General features: G+C 40.4%; 1 protein-coding gene and 2 long non-coding RNA genes across 7 annotated transcripts; 1 reads left to right on the top strand and 2 right to left on the bottom strand.

The window, feature by feature from the left end:
* Positions 1 to 48: 48 nt before the first annotated feature.
* Positions 49 to 520, bottom strand: LOC146522694 (histone H2B 1/2). Its single transcript, XM_085153626.1, has one exon. The coding sequence runs from the start codon at positions 469 to 471 to the stop codon at positions 97 to 99; it is 375 nt and encodes a 124-aa protein (XP_085009752.1). The 5' UTR covers positions 472 to 520; the 3' UTR covers positions 49 to 96.
* A 5,050-nt stretch (positions 521 to 5,570) lies between these two features.
* LOC146522693 (uncharacterized) lies at positions 5,571 to 10,808 on the top strand. Of its 5 annotated transcripts, XR_014873011.1 has the most exons (7): positions 5,571 to 6,270; positions 7,003 to 8,297; positions 8,396 to 8,884; positions 9,365 to 9,521; positions 9,773 to 9,881; positions 9,987 to 10,108; positions 10,250 to 10,808. It is a non-coding gene; the product is annotated as an uncharacterized LOC146522693 (long non-coding RNA). The 5 variants fall into 5 exon arrangements; XR_014873010.1 differs by having other exon boundaries at positions 8,116 to 8,297; positions 8,396 to 9,521; XR_014873013.1 differs by having other exon boundaries at positions 8,424 to 9,521.
* A 1,910-nt stretch (positions 10,809 to 12,718) lies between these two features.
* LOC146522692 (uncharacterized) lies at positions 12,719 to 19,955 on the bottom strand. Its single transcript, XR_014873018.1, has 3 exons — positions 17,537 to 19,955; positions 16,348 to 16,452; positions 12,719 to 15,609 (listed from the first exon to the last, which is right to left on the bottom strand). It is a non-coding gene; the product is annotated as an uncharacterized LOC146522692 (long non-coding RNA).
* Between the last annotated feature and the right edge of the window lie 1,597 nt (positions 19,956 to 21,552).

Genomic DNA, 21,552 nt, shown 5'->3' with positions numbered 1-21,552 from the left:
TATATAAATCAAATGTTGGACAGTAGAAAGTGTGCTCGTTAGTAAAAAGTGTGTGGCTCTGAAAAGAGCCGTTGGATTTGACATCTGATAGCCAGTTTATTTGGAGCTCGTGTACTTGGTGACGGCCTTGGTGCCCTCAGACACTGCGTGCTTGGCCAGCTCACCGGGGAGGAGCAGGCGAACTGCGGTCTGGATCTCCCTGGAGGTGATGGTGGAGCGTTTGTTGTAGTGCGCCAGGCGAGATGCCTCGGCAGCGATACGCTCGAAGATGTCGTTGACAAACGAGTTCATGATGCTCATGGCTTTGGAGGAGATCCCGGTGTCGGGGTGGACCTGCTTCAGCACCTTGTACACGTAGATGGCGTAGCTCTCCTTCCTGGTCTTTCTCTTCTTCTTGCCGCCCTTGCCGGCGGTCTTAGTCACGGCTTTCTTGGAGCCCTTCTTGGGCGCGGACTTGGCGGGTTCAGGCATTTTCTCTCCTCGATACTCTGCAGTAACGAATGAGCTCAGTAACTGAGAGCAGCGCTTTTTATACAGGCTGTATGCTAATACCACTGCGCAGGCCCTCGGATCTCATTGGTGGAGCCGCACAGTGGGCCGGACGTTGTGTTGGAGGGAGTTTGTGAACTTTGCTGAAACAGGCGCGCATCTAACAAAGACAGTGGGCTGTGTGATTGTGTCCTCGTTTGCTGAGACCGTCATTTGTTCTAAATGAGCAGTAAATGCAGAGCTCTGTGTGGCAGATATGGATGTGTTAGTATCAGTATTATCTTCAGCCAACAATGAAATCATTTTAATTACAATTCCGCCTGATTTTGTGTCTCTGTGTTTTTCTCTAGCACCCATGTAACGTGATAGTCAGAACACAGCTTTAAAACTTCACTGAGTTTTAGCTCGGAGTGGAGGTTAATTTACTTCACTGTTTTATTTACAACTAACTTGAATTTAAATTAACATTAAAATACTTTTTTATACATGGAGAAAAGATGGTGGAAATGTGGAGGATGTAGGAACAGTGTCTGAAGCAGCATGTTGTTCGGTATATTGAAAACTCCAGCCTCCAGAAATGATGACATCATCTGTTTTTTTTTTTAATATATTTATTCAACTTGGGGGTGCATGTGCAGATTTCTGAGGACACAGCCACGTCAGACAATTCTTTTGTAATGGAAACATAAACACTCATATCGCCGGTAAGTTATTGCAGTCCTAAATTCACAGCAGCTTCTGCAGTAACCGTGGTAACCACGGACCCTGAGCGGATCGATTAACACAGGTCAGACTTTGTGAAATACCCTTCATGTCTCTTCATGTGTTGATGATGTCTGCCTGGGTGTTACCCTGATGACCATCAGTAATACAGTCATACACGCAACTTTTTTCCTTTTTCATGTTGGCTAAAAAACAATTTTACATAAATGATATTTTAAAAGAACAGAGACACTCTAATTGCTGACCTCAAATGTGTACGTAGAGTTTGTGTTTGAAGTTCGTTTTTCTGCCTGGTCTTTGCTCTTGTCGGGTAAAAAGGGGTGTTTTACTTTATTTTTAGCAGTAGCATCATTATTATATCAGAATCATTTAATAAGCATTGCATTAAACATTGATTGAAGCTATTGACATTACATTTAACATTTGTACAGTAGCGGTTTTAGATACGGGCGACACGGGCGGTTGCCCGGGGCGGCATCGTGGTGGGGGCGGCATCACGGCTTGTTCTCATGCTGCCCCGACATCATCCCAGCGCATATTGGGAATGGCATTGGTTTTCTATCGCCCATTTGCTGGGAGTAAGGGCGCCCTCCGTTTGCGAGGTGCGCCTGCTGCTTGCGGCACAGGGAGGGGAGGGCGGGGCGGCGGGGGATGCTCTGGCTGGCTGGAGCAGCAAAAATTACCAACTCGCAAAATAAAACAAATTACAAACAAACCAACAAACACGAAAACACCAGACATCATGATACAGACTTATAATTTGCACCGATGTTTTTTCAAAATTCTATACGCGAAAAGTGAGCGCGAGAGCCCTCGGTGCGCCTGCTCGCTGCTGAAGTCAAAGTAAACTTTCTTGTCATCTCCGCTACATACAGTCCAGTTTATATAGAGAGACGACGAGGCTCCAGTTACAGCAGTGCAAGTAAACAAACAATATATATAAGAAGAGTAAGAAAATAAATATACACTTTAGGACCAGGAGTAAAGGGATCAATAACAATTTAAAATGTATATTTTATATTTTGTTGATTTAAAGTCTCACACACAACCCGTTTTTAAACTCTAAAAAAAGAGAAAAGAAGAGGAGGAGTAGAGGCCGGGGACTGAGCCTGCCTATTTGCCTTTAAGGATTTGCCAACTTTACGCAATAATGCGAGAGGTGGAATTGCTCGCTTGTTTATTAAAGTGCTTGAAAAGTTTACAGAGCAATGTGATCGGCTCGCGATTCAAACTCTTAAAACATCACAGGCTCTATACTACGACAGACTGACAACGCCCTCTTAATGTCGCCGCTAGCACCCACGTGACTCCCATTACACATCACCATAGCAACCAAAACAAATGAAAACCCAGTGATAATTAAAATTCAGTACATTTAATTATGACTCCTACAAGGAGAAACGAGCAAAATATACAGGTAAGCAGATGTGTCATTGGATAATGGCAGGTCATGTATCCTAAAACATTAAGAATCAGGATACTTTCTTAATCCCTAAGGAAATTATGTGAGTTACAGTTCCTCCAAGAAGAAATGGTAAAAATAGCAACAGTAACAGACTAAACTCCAAACAATATATACAATGATATAATATTAATTAGTCAGTGTCAATTGTTGATTTGTCCTGTTCTCATTGTATGACGAATTATGATGTCTGTTTAGTAGCCGTTTGCATACAATGCATACTCTGTCTCTCTCTTCGTGTGTGTGTGTGTGTGGGGGGGGGGGGGGGGGGGGGAGGGAGGGGGTGTTCGCCCAGGGCGCCAAACAGGCTAGGACCGCCACTGTTTCTGCCATAGGTTTCATGTTTAATAATGCTGCTTTGTCTGGCAGAACAAACAAACCGATAAAGCTCGTATTTTAAGTTTCCTGTTTTACCACCATGCGAAGGGACTTACCTCGTTGGTGCTGCTGCTGTGTGTGTGTGTGTGTGCAGGTGTGCGTGGGTCGCGGGGGAGGGGTACTATGTGTTGTAACCAATGACTATGATGTAAGTGTACAAAGTGTGTCAGTCTTGTCAGCCCACTAGCCCAGACACCGACCAAACGGCTAGCCCCTGCCCCAGATGGCGAACAGAGAACGGGGGTGTGTGAAGACCCCACGCCTCACTCCTCCCGCTCACTTAATGTGTTGATGCATGCACTGATCAGTGGTCTTTGATCAGTGGGTTTTGGTCAGTGGTTGTTGATCAATGGTCATGAGAGTTTGCATAATTATGATTAAGGAACTGACCTCCCAGCCCACTGTTCCTTCAGTGGGCTAGTTTCAGTAATTATGCAAATGTACTGTTTATAACATTTGGGGAAACTTGCAGTCAGCTGAGACTGAAGAAGTCACTTGGATGAGTGACAAAACGTTTCTCCCACAAAACGCTACGTCCAGATGAACAGAATCAACTTTTGGAGATTTACGTTCCTGGGTGATTGAGAATGCATCAAGACGATGCATGCTATTCTAACGTACATTTAAAACATGGGAGGGGCATGGTGCCATGCCTGAGGCTCAAACACTGGTGAATAAATTTGTTTATTATTTATTCAAATTCAGTTAATTCCGTTTTTTTAAGACTCGGGTTTACTGTATATTGTCAGGATTATCTATGTACAGCTGACCAGAATCCATCAGATTCTGCAAACACAAAGATGGTGTTGTGGCGATCGGGAGCTTAAAGCTTTACAGTCACAGGGGAAACCCGACTACGCCAACATGGGAGTTTCACACAGACAGTATCTATAGATACTATGTACTATGTAAATGAACAATTTCTTGTTCATTTACATAGTTTCTAAGGTTTGTAACACTTGAGCCAGAGCCGTGGTTGGGAGTAAACTAACGAATTTATTGACAGCTATTTAAAACAGACATCAAAAGAGCAAATCATGTATTTGCACGTGTACTGTTAACTGATTCAGAGCCTGGATTACCAGTGGGCAAATGCATAAATAATGACGAACCACGGGATTTCCCACCACCAGGGCACCCAGTCACCTCTTAGGCCTTCAGAGTAAAAACACAACTTATCAATAGACCCGAAACGGAAATCAAATACGTCATCTGTGGTTAACCCGACTCCACAAACATACCAGTAGTACCAACAGCCTCAATCAACCAAAAATAAATATAAATAAATGAATCAAAATAGCAGCTACTATTTATAGTCGGACCATACAATTTGATTGGCCACAACCGATGATTAGCGGTGCAATGTTAAAATAAAATATTATTTCTGCTTCACAGATTTCACAGCCCAAAAGTCACATTTACACAGCATACAGCAGAGTCAAGTACACTCGATGTGTGGACTTTATAACAGTTTTTAAATTGTGTTGATAGGCCACGTGAAACCAGAGTTATGATAAAAAAAAAAATATGCAATGTTTGTTTCTTTGTTTTCCTGAATACTGTCATTGATTGTATTTATATTTACTGCAGGAAGAAACGGTAAAAACTGCGTTTTATAAGGAAAGCTCTCTCTCCGCCTGTGAGCAAAACCAAAACCAAACCCACCCTTTCTTATTGTTGGAAAAATGTACTATGTCGAACAATAACAAAAAATGATATGGCAACATGGCATTTAGTTGTTTAGGAAGGGGGGAGGTTTTAGAAGTGACGGTGGTGTTTTGAGATGTGAGAGATTTGCAGCATGTTTGGAGTCTAAAGTTAGTGTCTTGTTTTGGAGTGGCACAAATAATTTGTGTGGCATCAAATTTGATGCAGAACACCCGATTGTTCTGTAAATAGTTTGAAATGTTTATTTAAAAAATGCCTTGGCTGCATTTTTAGATAAACAGCTGCAAAAAACTTTGTTTGCAAAACTCAGTAACTTTTTTGAAGAAGTAACTATGTAATTAATTGCCCAACATTGGTCATTATAAACTGTATTTGCAGACAGAGAGTTACAGGACTCTCTCCCAGACCACAGACTCATAATACAAGTCAGAGCTTTTTAAAAAAAAAAAAAAAAGAAAGTTGTGTTTTGAAAATTGGAGTTCAAGTTATTTTTACTTCCAATAGTGTTAACATACTACACAGGTCATGAACAAGATTTTCTTTTTAATTTTCATTGTAAGTGGGCTAAAGCAGTTAGTCTAACATAAATGTAAATGCTGTAATTTGATTATTTTAATAAACCATGTAAGTTGGATGGATTAGATGCTGGCGTGACCACAGTGCACACGTCTGCTGTTGCTCACGGTGGTCCAAGGGATCGCTCAGGGAGTTTGTGTGTTCGCTCAGACACATGAAAAATTAGAGGGAACATTGGTGGCAATACTAAATGGCTCATAACAGGCCAAAGTGTTGGTATCATCTGTGTGCAGTTTACAACACCCCTAATGTGACTAATTGGCGCTCAAAAGTTTAAGCGATACATTTAAACATCCGTGCAACTCACATTGAAAGTGTTGAAAATATCTGAGCAGTCATTCATCAGGGACACATGTGTGAATAATCGTGGTTCAAAACCATGTTTTTAATCAAAGTTGGGGCATGAAATTGTAAGAATGTTCAGGGGTATTTAGCTCAATAATGTAGTGCTGCTGTGTTTGTGTTCTTTATTCTAACTTGGTAGTTAGAAATAAATAAAGAATGTGTGATAGCTTGTTATAGGTACTGGCTGACACCTCATTTTGAATAATCCAGCTTTGCACCAAGTTCGTGAAGCACACAATTATTTCAAAAACGAAAGCTAGGGATAGTATTTAATGCATTTTGAGACCTTTGTATGTTTGAATTTGGCAGTGGGTGTTGTGAAGCCTGCCTTTTTCGACAGCACACTTACCCTTTTATTTCACTGCATCTAATCCACTGCAAACGCTGATGCTTCTCTTTCTCAGAAAAACTGTTCAGGCCAAAGTGACTTTATTCACCCGCTTCGGCTGTTATCAGTCCATACAATGGGCGTTATTAGCAGAAATCAGTCCCATAGATATGGGCCATCTCCTGCTAGATTGTTCAGAAGGTTGTTCTCATCCATCCAGATGGAGGATCACTAACAGGAGCGTGGGAATACTCCAGAATCCACTCTGGCTGGAATCCGGTGGATACAGCAGTGTTTACAGGTAAGACCATTTAAACGGACAGCATTTATAGAATGACTATTAAAAGTCAGCGAGTGTCAATAATGTTAATGTGGTTATGTTAGTAATACACCGAGTGCTAATATAACAACTTTAAGATGCATTTGTAGATATTATTACGTGTTTTACCGTCTTTATGGTGCTAGCTTAAAGTTACAGTGTAAACGTTAGCTCATATTGGAGTAAAGCTGTTACTGTTTAAACGATGTTAGCACAGAAATATTAGCTTCTGTCATGACTGATGAAGTTACTAGTTAATAAAGTTTCCAGTAAAGTGTTTAATCGCAGCCACAGACTGACAGCAAATATCTCGATTAGCTTCAGTACATCTGTAATGAATATGTGCAAGTTTCAGTGCTTCGTTTAAACTGTATGATACTTATACTGACCCAGGGTCAGTGTAAAATACAATCCTAGCTGGGTGAACAAAGCCTGGCTCCTTTAATCCTGCATGACAAACCTCAGGATGCAGGTTATTATTACTCTTTCCTGCTGGCACACCTGTCACACCTGAGAGTCAGCTAGAAGCTTACAGTGACGTGGACATCATGCAAAGACTGCCAGACTCTGTAATACTGTAAATGATCAGTGACTCAGGTTAACACTAAACTTTAAACGGTTCCTCTGTGTCTCTGTGTGCTGAACATTTAGGATTGAGTCAGGCTGCATCAGCTGAAGCTGTTATTTGTATATATCAGTATTTTTTGAATTCAGGTGTGGGGAAAATACGTAAGACTGCAGTGAAGCGATGTACCAGATTAATCCCTGGCCAACGGTATCATACTTAAATCAGAGTACTCATCCAGCCACATCAGCCTTTTGTGAGGTCTGTTTAAAGTAGACTAAAAATGAACTGCAGGTTCCTGAGAGGTGGACTGTGAGCACAGACACCCATGTTCATACATACAGCTGCAGCAAACTTATATTAATTTTAAATAGATTTGTTACTCTGATGTCTGTCTCTCTCTGTTAGTCCTCTGACAGACTGGTGACCTGTCCAGGTGTGCTCTACCTATGACTACTGGGACAGGCTCTAGCCTCTGTAAAAGAAATTTTCTGTTATTCTCATTTAAAGTATTTAAGTGCTTATGCATATGCTTAGTTGTGACACTGTTATAGACCGTTCAGTGAAAGTTTCTATAACTAGATGAACTTACTTCAGCTTCAGCAGTTTGAGAAAACAAATCCCTTTACAGGTGCTGATAAGGCCAAGGGCACAAAACAGCATAACCATTGATCTGTTAGGTTTCATAGCGAGACACGTGAAGTGTGGTAGGATCAGAACTTCCTCCCTCTTCCTTGGAATGCATAAAGGAGTAGGAGCACCACTTCTGTGGCAGCGCTGACATGACTGAACTGTGATGTTTGATGTGTGTTGGCTCTCCTGTGCACAGTAATAAATAGCTTGATCACAGCTCTTTCTGTGTTGCAGACTTTATTTTAAAAATTCCACGACACCCCCCACCCTCCCACTGTGAACATGAATTGAATATTCAGAAGACATTTGTTTAAATAGTTCTAGAAATCTGAGCTGTTGGTGTGTCCTTGGATTATGAGGTAATAATATTAGAGCTAGCAATCTTTCTTACTGAATCTCTACTATGAGTCATGTTACCTGAAATTCTATGTTTACCTGTCAGCCTGGACAAATGTGCTGTGTGAAGGAAATTAAATTAAATCAGATCTGAACTGCTTACATTTAAGGAACCTGTTCATATTTAATTGAAATATGAACCAGTGTTTTTTTTTTATTGCTGATTCCAAGAGAGTCTTTGTGGAAATCCTGTTTGGCTTTTTGTTATTTTAATTCTCTTTTCCATTTTCCAGAACAGTTCTCCACAGTCACTGTCCACATGGGTGAGTGGGACCAAGAGGCACTCTGCTAATGTGTGGACTCTGACCAGCAACATCCAGCAAGACCCAGACAGCGTTTTCTATCTCCCAGCTGGAGTTTTTTGTTTGTCTGTGACTGGAGAGTCAGATTTTTGTTGAGCTTCACACTTGCAGAGGTAAGTCAGTTTGCTGAGATCCCTCCCACCCTGGCTTTTATGTGCTAGATTTCTTATCTGAAACAGTAATATTTCAGTGACTGCTGCTTATACCACAGGTTAATTCACTCTACTGATCACTGATAGGAGAATCATCACCTCTGCCAACAAAGAAGCCTGGTGGATGTTTGTTTACAGTCTGATGATGGGACATCATGCTCTGCATCTTTAAAGTTTGTCTCTTGATTATTATTCATAGCCAGTAATGTGAAGTATGCTTATATCTACTATAACTGAACAAACATGGTGCTCTTCATTTATGGAGGCTGTTGAGTCTGAATGTTGGATGTTGTGTATCTCGTGTTCTCTGGGCTTTGTTGTCCTCAGTCTTTTTGCAGGATCAGAAAACCAAACCAGGAGGCACGTAAATGTTTCTTCTCCATGATGCTTCTTCAAATGTTTCTTCTGGATGATGATATGACTGTGACATGGGATGCCACCTTTGGTCTTGTGATGAAGCAAAGCTCAGGAAGAAGTGTGATTAAATGGTACCCACATGTTGAGAAGGATGTACAAGGGCACCTGCAGCCAAATCCAAGCCGCCTCAGGTTAGTTGTATTTGCTATAGGACTGAGACAGCTGAGGCATCAAATGTTTGATTAAACGGATGAAAAAGAGAAGTTTCTTCCCTATAATTATCACTTCTTAAAATCTGTAGCAACTTCAAGTCTGTCAGCATGCTGAGCATGCTCAGAATGTGACAATATATTTTTGTTCAATATTTAATTTCTTTCAGTTGCAATTGTTAAATGAAAATAAAAATATATTCTTATAATTTAGCAAACTAATTTATCAAAAAATATATATATACATATATCTGTATTAGTTTTCATACATTAATTTGACACCTGTATTGAAAGTACTATATTGTATTCATACAGAATCAGTTTGATATCATTGTTTGTCTGTTCACTGATTGTTGAAACTAAGAGCTAGTTTGATCTGTTTAGATCTAAAGTATTTAAAGTTGAGCTCTAATGTTTCTTCACCCTTGTGTGTGTGATATCTGATTTCCTACATGCTGGCAGAGCGGCAGTTTGTGCTCACAGATGGTGACGGTGTGGAGAGACGGTGGTGTTTCCTCAGAGGAACTAGCAGAGTCACAAAGGGCACCTGTCCATCTCACCACCTTGACTTGCTGACTGATGTTCGTCTGCACTGCACAGAGGAAATCAACTGACCGAGGTTTGTCCAGTGACGTGTTATGAAATGTATATTTTTTTATGCTTACAGATATGTTTTTCTTGACAGAGGCTCTGCAGAGGTCAGACAAAGCAGAGAAAACATGTGCTTTACATTTTACTGTGATTTATTGAGATATTTGTTGCCTGATGTTCAGCAGGAATGGAGACATAGAATCAAAGGGAGATGTTTTTGCTGTTTTTGTAATGATGTAAGTAAATCTTCAATATTATTTATTTGCTTGGTTATATTAGGAGTGTTTATGAGTGAGGGAGAGAGGAGTGATCATCCAGTTTAAGTGATGTAGATCAGTGGATACATTTGTCTCCCCTTTAAAGGAGACAATCCAAGTCATCCTTAAATGTTAGTGCTTTCAAATACACAAACATTTTTAAAGGACAAAAATGAACATCCAACTTTGACTGTGATACAAAATAAATCTTTGCATGTGTGTTTTCAAACTCTCAGATGGGCAGCATATCAGTCTTGGACTGTGTAACCTGCCGGAGCAGCACTGAATGATCACCACACATGAGCATGTTCCTGCAACATTCAGCCTCTGATCCTTCATCTGTGTGCTTCTGCTTTTGGTAAGTAGAGTTACCCAACTACAGTAACTCTAAACACATGCCATCCATTTCTAAGGCCTGGTTACTTCCTGTCAGTTACTTTAGAAACCATGTGGTCACCTGACCTAACACTGTTTCTTCTTCTTCCCCTTAATGTTGAAGTGTCAAATGTCAACCAGCTGGAGAGGAAACTACACCAGTGTACTGAGATGTTTCAGCAACACGCGCCAGACGCTGTTCCTTCATGGTGACATCACCAGAGACAGCCCCGCCCACCTCAGGACCTCGCCATTGATCATGATGATTATAATGATGACAGCGAGCGGAACTAAGACTGTAAAAATCCACGACCAGAATGTTTAGATGCTTTCTAATTATTCAGGAATACTGAGTTTTTGTCTCTCTTTTTTTTCTCATTTGTTACTAACAAAGTTCACCAAACTCACACAGTTTACATTCTGTATGTTTCCATCAAGGTTTATTTTCTTAGAAATCACAGTTTTTCTCCTTTTCTCTTTTGTAATTGATGATAATTCAGTGAATATACTGCGCTGCTTCCTTTTATTGCATCACACATTGCTTTAAGAGTCCAGTTATTTTTTACTGTTGTTTGAATTCTCTGTATGTTTGACCCTGTAGACTGTTTGATGGACTGCTTGTCTTCCTGTTTGTAACCGCCGCCTGTTTGTGACTAAAGATTTGGATTTCTGACTTTAACACAGCCTCTGCGTGTCCTCTCTTTGTGTTCTCTTCCTCTGTGAATGTGCTGCATGTGTCACAGATTCATTTTATTAACAGCTTTCCCACAGTGAGTTGCATCAGCATTCATTCACAGCACATTTCAGAAGGATTCAGATTAATACAGTGATCTTATAGTCAGAATTATCCTGACAGAGTGCCACTGTAAATTATCTTTCATCAGGTAAATTTTAAAGTTCAGTATTTCAAAGCAGGAGTTATGAAGAAGTATATTGGCATTAGGACTGTAACAATATGTACTTACAAACTTAAAGTTTTTTAATTATGTTAGAATATTGGAAGACAATCAACTTTTAGTGTTTTCTGCATATTAATTATTCTGAAATAGAGACGCTGACTCTAACTGTACAGAAGCACTAAACAACTGACAATCTAACAGACATCATTGGCCTGAGCCGTCATGCACAGTGAGTCTGATCCTTTGCTGTGAGAGTATGACAAGCATGTTTCTGGTCAGTTTGGAAGAAATAATATCACAATGTTGATCTTTTTTTCCAATATTCCTTCTCTTTTACAACAAACTGTGATCAAAGCTACTTATGTTCACAGCATGTAATAATACTGACAGTCCAGGGCATTGTGGTCTGTTGAGCTAGGGTTAGGGTTAGCAATTCAGACATATGTAATCAATATTAAACGTCTCTGACGTGGGCCACTGTCCGCAGTGTTGGGAAATCCATACGAGGCTGGAACGAGTCAAGGTAGGTGAGCATCCACGAGAAGACACAGCAGATGCATCCTACTAATACTGACAGGACCAGGAGACTCCAGAAACCGAGCATCTTCTCTTCAGTGCCATCCTCTCTTGTCACCCTCTCTGCCCGCAGCTCTTTGAGTATGGGGTAGATAAGGGCGCAGAGAAACCCTTATTACTAATTTGTATTATCATTCAATTTTCATGAAATATTCATATTCAGTATCGGTCCTTTTATATTATAACCACGTATCCACCCGGGCTCATGGTGGGGCAGGGTTCTGTCCTGGGATGCTTGAGTACAAAGTAATGTACACCTGGCCAGGTATCCAGTCTGTCAGAATTGTTTTCAATATTTGGTTCAAAAACATGAGTGACAACAAAAATCCAACTAGGATTCTTGTGTTACAGAGTATAGCATGGTGGAAAAGGATGGAGAGAATCCCCCACTAAGCTTTTGGGTTGGCATAACTTTAGATTTTGTTTTGTATTAATTCCATGCTTTGGTGTTTGTGTTTGATGTGAGGTGTGTGCCACACCCATGTGGGAGTGGAGATTCTACTCTAGTCCAGCTGCCAGCTATTTGGAGTTGAGTACAGGGAACAGCTGATTGGGGAGGATTGGAGCCCTTCTCTATAAAGGGGAGAGGAAACAGGAAGTAGGGGTTGTTGTTGTTTTTTTTTTGTAGGACACTGGTGTAGCAGGAAAGCCTCGAAGATCCAGGATAAAGTGTGCACATTTTAACGGAAAAGATTTTTAACCTGGCCTGGTTTTGCTTTTAAAATAATCTGAGGATGTTGGAGGGAGCACTCATTTTTATTGTGATGTGAGTGGATGTGCTGGGAGGCAGGAAAACAAACATTGGACTGGAGACTCTCTGTGCCCCTGACAAGGAAACTGGACCAGTTTTGGGGAAGTTCCAGCTCCCAGGATGTGATGTGGAGACCCAGCCTCGAACGAAGTCAGGCCGGAAAAGGCTAACAACCCTGACCGCGGTGGCTTTGGGCCTTGGATTCCTGGCCAGAGTTGTGTCTTCAGCCAGTAGTTTTACCCGGAGAAAGAACAAATAAATCTTGTGTAACCCATTGCAGTGTGCGTGTGGTGGTTCGTTACTGGTCAATATTAGAGCTACTACTTTCTTGTACGGAGGCCATTTTGGGCCTTACGTAACACTTGCATATGATGAATGAAGTCTGTCTTTGACTGTATTGTCCAGCTGATCTATAAAACCCCCAGCAGGTGAACCTTATTCATGACATAACATTAAACAGCAACAGTCTAAATGTAAAGTGCATTCTAAACTCCTCTTCAATAAATTGTATGCAAAGAGTCATTCGGGACTGTAAAACGTGAACTACAGAACCCAGAGTCTTCATCATTAAATCTCTGGTTGCTTCATTTTTCTATCCTATATCAGATACTTTAAACGTTAGATTAGGTAAAGTTGCATTCTCATGGTGAGGCAAAGTGCTTTATGTGTGTGTGTGTGCGTGTCATGAACGGCTATAAAAGGCCTATAATTAAAGAACAAAGCGGGGTTTGAGTTCGAGTTGCGGCAGACTGTCACTACTTGTAAATGGAACGCAGCCTTCCTACGGCGGACAGCTAATAACAGGAATCGGACGCGGTCCACCCAAGTCCACAGCAACCACCATAGCAACCGCCTAGCATGAACTTAAAAACATATTCTGTCTTCATAACTATCAAAAACGTGAAATGATTTGCAGTGTGAAAGTGTTACAGCTGCAGAAAGCTATGGCGGCATCTTTGGAAGCTGTTTACATAGCTAATAATATACGATGTAACTATGGAGACAGTCAGTCACGTGAGCTAGCGGCGCACGTTTACTACAGTAAATAAGGTGATTGCGTGCACAGCGTCCACTCGCTGCAGAGGGTAAAGACATTACTTCAATATTGTTTTATATTGATATATATTTGCCTTCTGTTGACCATCACCTCAGGTTCACTATTACAGTTTCAGCCTACAGATGTACACTGTCTAAATATGAACACATTCAAAAACTCATGTCTCAGAAATAAGCACAGCTGTTCATGTTTGTCATTAGAGTTTTATTTGTAAGAAAATTATGAACTTCATATTGTGCATCAAATAAAATAACATTTCACAACTCTGAGTCAACAGAAACAGGTAACAGAAATGTCTCTAATGCAGACATGTACAGTGTAATGTAAGCATTAAAAGATCATAAAGGAAAAACTAACATTTATGTGAAACTAATTGTAATAAAAAATGAGCAGGTGCTTTATAGATTTAAAAGAAAGAATCTGAAAACAACACTTTTTTGGTCTAAGTGATCAAAGTAGAAAACAGAACTGATGTTCAAGAACAAACCGTAGCTGCACTAATATTACACATCTCGATCGTTGTAGTGAACAGACATGTTGCTTTTAAAACCACATGCAGTGTGTGACCATGACTGTTCACTGAGACCATGAACGCCACTTCGCTGAAGCATTATTCTTCTTCTTCTTCTTGCCATTAAATTGGAAGCAGAAGGAGCACGAGCTGATTTGATCTACTGAAAGGAAAAAGCAGAACATCTGAGCTGAAACCAGTCAGCTGAAACCATTAAGACAGGAACAATCATTCAATGCAGTGTCTCAGGTGGCTTAGCCTGTTACAACTGTTGATACAAGCTAAATACGGTTAACACACAGTGTCAGGGAATTCCAGTGTGGGAACTAGTGGCTTTAGGTTTGTAGTCATTTTACTTTCATCCATCCACTCATTTAATTCAGGAGGAAGAAATGTCAGGTTGGTGCAGGCTGGTTACATGCATTTGGTCCCATGCTGTCTTTAACTAAATGACTTGGTTCATTTTATGGCTGGGCTGAATGTGGGGTTATATCATGTTATTTGGGCAGGAGTACCTGTCCCCTGTTAGACTTAGAAAGTTTCTCCATAAGTAGAGTTTCTAACACTTCTAGCACATCTGTGGCTGACAGCTTTTTGGTGGCTCTTTTTACCCCACACTGGTTGTGAGTGTGTAAATAGCCCCACTAGTTCTTTTGGGTTGCAGTTAACTTGGGAGGAAGGGGTGGGTATGCCAGGAATAGATGAATAACAATTATCTGGGATACATAAATTTCATAATGCATGCATATATCTCTATCAATTAAACCTTGCCTGAGGGCTGCCATTTTTTACATTCAGTTATTTCTTTGTTGAATCTAAATAATCAATGTGTTACAGTTAAAGTGAAACACTGGTCAGTGTAAATGGCTCATTGGGACACAGAAACCTTTAAATTAAACCTGATATCTAGTGTCAAACAATATCAAAGCTGTAAAAGATGTTTACAGTCAGAATTTATAAAACTATGATTGTAAATAAATTCAAACAAGTGAGCTTTTCTCTTTGTGCTGAATATCAACGCTGTGATTTCTTAGACCGTAAGCTTTACTTTAGCACAACCAGTTGTAGAAGCCGTCACTCCAAATGTCTTTTGATAACAAGAAAAAATACCTTTTCAGTACACGGCCTGAAGTTCTTCTCCGACATCTTCTGCCATCAGCTTTGTCTGCTGGTTTGAAGACAATAAACCACAAAAAAGATGATTTAGTCACTTTGTCTGCATCATGCAGCTCGAATGTGTCGTGTAACGATGTTGAATAGCCGTCGTTATCCCTCTGCTGTGTCAGTAGGATTGTACTGTACAGCATCTCATTGATATGTGAGGAATGCTAATGTAACACGATAACAGACTACATCATTAAAATATAAAGGGCAGGAGATATTTAGATATTTTTTATATTTATATTACATTTTATAGCTGACAGATATTACTAAATAGATAGAATTTACTAAATAGCTAGATGAACATGAAATTATGTCCATAATCACAAATGACCATGAGAGCCAGTAGAATTAATTCAACTGGACACTCAAAAGACGTCCTTAAATGCTCTTTATGTGGCAGAACAGATGAACAGCTTCTAACTGGTTCCTCCTTTAACAGGATGACTGCTCCCATCATGTAGTCCAGCAACCTTTATGGTTCTGCTTTGATTCACCAGGAACTATTAGGGAAACCTTCCAGCGCCTCCTGTGAAAGACACAGGGATAAACACAAACATTTGTTAACATGTTCCACAGTGTTCCAGTTTGATTTTCTCATCCTGTGGACAACAACGTACAGGGATGCAGGTTTATTGTTAACTTTTGTAAGGTTTATTTAGTGAACATATCCAGCTGCAGCTCCACTGTGATCCTGAACTGGATAAGGACTTAAGAAAATGTGTCAATAAATGGACATACATCAACTTACTATATTTATCCAAACAGACTGGACCAATAATGCTTCACTCAGTTAGAGACTTTAACAGACTCTTCTATGTAAGAATGTCTCGTGCTGATAGGCCTGCAAACTTGACAACAAAGGTTTTTCAGACTGCATGTAGCTGTCCTCTATGTCAGCTCACACATTTACATTTATGTCACACTTATTTCTGCTTTCCCATTTTATAATTATTACTTACATTTTGATTAGATACCTTGAGTTTGTAAATGATGAGATTACATAATTGGAATACAATGTATCCAATTCAGGGTTGCGGGAGTATGAAGCCTATCCCAGCTGAGACAGGACAAAGACAGGACAGGCTGCTTGTTTATTGCAGGGCTAACACAATATGTGTAACATAAAATCCACTTAAATGTTTGATATTTTTTATAATAATCATAATTATGACTATTATTTAAAGGTTTCTTTATAAATACATTTTGATTTTTTTTTTAACCCCTAAAATATAAACCTGAGCTGTTTCAGATTCTGACTTCTGACCTCAGTGACCTGGCTGTGTCCTCACTTCAGCTCCCTCTTGGAAGTACATCTGCTTCTTGTCTTCCCCCAGTGATGACCGCCTGGCCTTGATATCACGTACTGTAACTGAGGAACAAAAAAGAACAAACACTTACCTTCATTTAAGAAGTACATTCATACAGAGGTAATCTATGGAAACACACTAGTTCACCCTTTTGGGAGGAATCAGTTCCTGTGAAACATTTCTGTAAATGAACATCATGTGGAGAATGAATGAAATGAGTTCTTCAGGTGACTCAGCAGTCCCACACTGACAAATGAAATCTAGTTAAACTATTAAGCATATTTGCTCTTCTGAAATCTGTGTTAAACAACAACAAACATAAATTAGTAACAAAAATACAGCTGAGTATAGGCTTTACAAACCACCAGCAGCCATAATGCTAAATTTTAATCTTCAAATGTTTCTGAGCCGTCTTCAACCTGCTTTTAACACATTAAAGTCCCAATGAATAAAGTCAATGCAGCCTGACTCAATCCTAAATGTTCAGCACACACAGAGACACAGACGTACTGTTTAAAGTTTAGTGTTAACCTGAGTCACTGATCATTTACAGTATTACAGAGTTTTGCAGTCTTTGCATGATGTCCACGTCACTGTAAGTTTCTAGCTGACTCTCAGGTGTGACAGGTGTGCCAGCAGGAAAGAGTAATAATAACCTGCATCCTGAGGTTTGTCATGCAGGATTAAAGGAGCCAGGCTTTGTTCACACAGCTAGGATTGTATTTTACACTGACCCTGGGTCAGTATAAGTATCATACAGTTTAAACGAAGCACTGAAACTTGCACATATTTATTACAGATGTACTGAAGCTAATCGAGATATTTGCTGTCAATCTGTGGCTGCGATTAAACACTTTACTGGAAACTTTATTAACTAGTAACTTCATCAGTCATGACAGAAGCTAATATTTCTGTGCTAACATCGTTTAAACAGTAACAGCTTTACTACAATATAAGCTAACGTTTACACCGTAACTTTAAGCTAGCACCATAAAGACGGTAAAACACGTAATAATATCTACAAATGTATCTTAAAGTTGTTATATTAGCACTCGGTGTATTACTAACATAACCACATTAACATTATTGACACTCGCTGACTTTTAATAGTCATTCTATAAATGCTGTCCGTTTAAACGGCCTTACCTGTAAACACTGCTGTATCCACCGGATTCCAGCCAGAGTGGATTCTGGAGTCTTCCCACGCTCCTGTTAGTGATCCTCCATCTGGATGGATGATAACAACCTTCTGAACAATCTAGCAGGAGATGGCCCATATCTATGGGACTGATTTCTGCTAATAACGCCCATTGTATGGACTGATAACAGCCGAAACAGGTGAATAAAGTCACCCAGTTGCTAGCTGTGGCATTACCCAGCATACATCACTCCCTCCATAAATGCAATAAACATACAAAACTATCGTTCTACCTGTTTTTCAGGTAGTTGTTTACATTATATAATTTATTGTGTTCAGTATACGTCACTACAATGTGATTTCGGAAATATATAAATATACGGACAACAGGCTCTTCCGCGGCAATCTCTTGTCGTCAATAAACGACATTTAGGGAGCTCTATAGTATTCAATGAGAGGACCCTGCACGTCAATTCTCGACGCGAGGGGGGCACCCTGCGCGTCAATAAGTGAAGCAGAGGGAGCCTGACCATGCGTCACACATTTGACGAGTTGGGAGTGAGAAAGTGTTGACTAAAACATGACACACATCACACTGTAGTGGGTGTTCACAACCAAACCTGACAGATCCTGGAATTATATATTGTTTTTCTTTTGTGAAGAGATAACTGATCAAAAAAATCAGACTTGAACAGACTCGGGACTGATGACTCTGCTCTGTACCCGTGTGAGGTGAACACTCATCATGGCTTCAACTCTGCCAGCTTTAAACTTAGTATCACTAGTAAGTTGATTTTTTTTTATATATCCTTTTATCTGTTACACCCACTGTGTAGATAGTTCTTTTTAAAACAAATCTTATTTATTTATTAATTAATTTATTGACTTTTACAGATTGTTTTGACAAAGTGCAAACAGGCCGCTGTTGCTGGATTAGCACTGGGATTATCAGAAGCTCTCCTGACGATACACAGCCTTATGTTGAATACCTCAGAGAGACAGCCAATAACAGTCGCAGGACACCTTCTGGAGGATGAACTTTCTATCAAGATGAGTTAAATGAGCTTCAACCATTAAACCCCTTAACAAACTCTTCAACATCTGTTTAAGTGTCAGGAAGCAATTTAGGAAATAAAAACCCTGAAAAACCATTTTTCAAATGAAATTATGTTCATATTGCTCTGGGTTTAACTTTTTAAGTGTGTCCCCTCCCAATGCAAATGGCAGGTCGACTGGACCAGCGCAGATATGCTGCAGGACCGGATGCGCTGTCTACGCTGGCTCACTGTCACCCCATACCCACCCCTGTCATGTGTTTCTATGCTGTATTAAGATTCATGTGCTTTTTTGTGCTGAGGTGTTTTTTTCTGTTCTCAAACTGTTCTCTCATTAGGAGTTTATTCTGGGTAGAGCTTTTTTCCTCCTCCTCTCAACTCATGTTGTGTATTATCATTGTTTTTCTTATCACCCTACCTCTCGGATCTGTCTCCCCAATGTGATGTTGTTTAGAGTGTGTTTCGTCGGAGGGTTCCTTTGTTATTGCGCATGTGCCAACCAGGATGCTGCCTGCTGTAACCCATAATTTTCTTTGTGATTAATAAAGTATTTCTGATTCTTTTACTTGGTGATCCAAAGCCTGGCAAATGAAGCATCTAGCCGCTAGCCGGGATAGATAACTCGACCATTGTACGGGCCCAGGGAGATGGAGTTTGGGATTTGGATGAGATGTCCATCCTCATCCCTCCGCAGATGAAATTTAAACTTCCGTACCCCATACCACAGGTTTAATAAGTGGATGTAGCACATCACATCACAATATCTTTTCAATTATAATTCAATGTCTTTATTAGGAATTCTTCGTGTCCAAAACTTGACCACGAGTGTTGTCGTTTTAATTTGAAGAGATGGGTCTATAGTCCGGTCATTCCATGTTGGGTGGTCAGAGTTTGAAAGGACAATTTCCACGAAACATCGAAGCGGGGCTTCCTGGAAAAACCACAGCTCAATGGCTCTTCTGTTTGGCAGGGAGATGAAAGAGTAAATGTTGTGAGGATTCACCCAAAAGGACTGAAATAGCAACTCCTCTGCAACGTAATCTGTGGAAGGGGATGGACCATACGGTAGTGCAATTCCTGCTGATCAGTGATTGGTCAAAAGTCTAGAGTGAAAGATGGGGAAAGATGGGGATTTCTGATTTGTCAAAAATGTGCAATGAAGGACACTTTTGTTTTTCATTCAGTCTTTTTTTCTTTATCAGGTGATGTTTCCAGCTCCTTTATCCCGCCTAATGCCTCGACTGCTGTCTGTGGTTCAGCATGATCCCAGTGTGTTATTTATTTATTTTGACTTGTTTACAGTGAGACAACAGTAAGCATTATCAGTGTATATACAATATATACTGATAATGTATATTCTAGTTTTTACTAAAACATTGATGAGGATTTTCCTTTGCCTCTTTTGAACCAAAAGAGGCAAAGGAAAATCCCCTGAAATGAACAGAAATTGAGAATTGTTTTTTTTTCTTCTTTGTTATTATGATGTGTAAAGACTAGCCATAAGGAGTCTTTTAGGTTGTCCCGATGAGACGATGTAATTGTTTTACTTTTATACTGGTAAACGCTGAAGGATTATTCATACCATGACACTGTCATTTAAAGACAGGCAAGAAATTAGACATACCCTGAACTCTTGACCCCTACACGGAGAGATGATGGTCGTGTCCAAATTCATGGGCTGCATCCTCCTGAGGAGCCGGCCTTCGCGGTCTACGTGGGCCGGCTCCTCAGGAGGTCGGGTAGGCCGGAAGTAAACGGCTGTGGAATTGGACGGTCTAGCCTTCTCGGATCTACTCCCGCCCTTAATTCAGAGTATTTCCGGTTGTCAGCGCCACAGCGCGAAAATCGAAAATGGACCCTGAAATCTGTCTCCGTTTTTTGTGTTCATTTTTAATTATCAACGAGCTGAAAAAACTGTGTCGCGGTCGTCATCGCCGGCATGTTTTGTACTCCAGGCTCATCAGAGAAAATCATATCCAGGTAAAACTATTAATCTTGATGCATTTAGGAATTACTTAGCTAGTTTTATGGATAATTTCAGTGACTGAATGACGGCGGTCATTCAAAATATATGAACAAAATCTCTTAGAAAATGTTCTTCTATAAGTTTACATTTATTTTCAATTATTTATATGATCTGTTACTTATTTTAGTACATAAAATTGCAGTAAAATTGTCAGAAAGCTGAAAATAGGGTTATTTTTGAGTTCACAAAAAAGCTTAGCTAAACAGATGAAATGTATAAAATGTTATTCCTCAGTGTTAGTATATTTTACTCAAGCTTAGTAATCAGAATAATGCTTTGATGTAATAAAATAAATGAAGTCATACCTTTCTATTAAAACTGTTTATGCTGTTCTCCACCTTTTCCTTAACCAGACAAGGCCGTTGTACTGCAGGATTAACCAAAGTGTACCAGTCCTGGACCGTTTTTTTAGCCAGGAGGATCCAAGGCCTGATTTTCGGCTAAGCAGGGAGTCTCTGGCAGTGTTGTTAAATCTCCTGAACCAGGATCGGCGGCATGGATGGGGTGCCACAATTGAGATCCTAGTGTTTCTTTTCTGGTTGGCAAGTGGAGCATCCTACAGGGTGGTCTCAAGAGTGTTTGGGATGCCGCGTTCTACTGTCCACTACATCGTCCACAGAGTCACGAAAGAGGTGTTGGCCATTCGCTACCAGGTCATCCACCTCCCAACAACCCCAGAGGACCTGGAGGTAGTGTCCCGTGGGTTTGCAGGGCTGGCACGCCACAGAGCCTTTATGAAAGCGGTGGGTGCAATCGACGGCTGCCACATACGCATCAAGTGTCCAAGTGGCCCTGATGGTCAGTGCTATAGGAACAGAAAGCTGTTTCCATCAATCATCTTGCAGGCGGTTTGTGACCATCGGGGCCGCTTCATCGACACGTACGTGGGCTGGCCTGGGTCGGTGCATGATTCCAGGGTGCTCCGCCACAGCCCACTCTACAG

This window comes from Neolamprologus multifasciatus, chromosome 3 (genome assembly GCF_963576455.1).
Source record: "Neolamprologus multifasciatus chromosome 3, fNeoMul1.2, whole genome shotgun sequence".
NCBI classification, from domain to species: Eukaryota; Metazoa; Chordata; class Actinopteri; order Cichliformes; family Cichlidae; genus Neolamprologus; species Neolamprologus multifasciatus.
The sequence above is the reverse complement of the archived record's forward strand: the minus strand, read 5'-3'. Positions and strand labels throughout refer to the sequence as shown.

What these genes read in the sequence shown, in the direction of transcription:
- LOC146522694 (XM_085153626.1), bottom strand. Translation starts at nt 471, where the DNA reads ATGCCTGAACCCGCCAAGTCCGCGCCCAAGAAGGGCTCCAAGAAAGCC.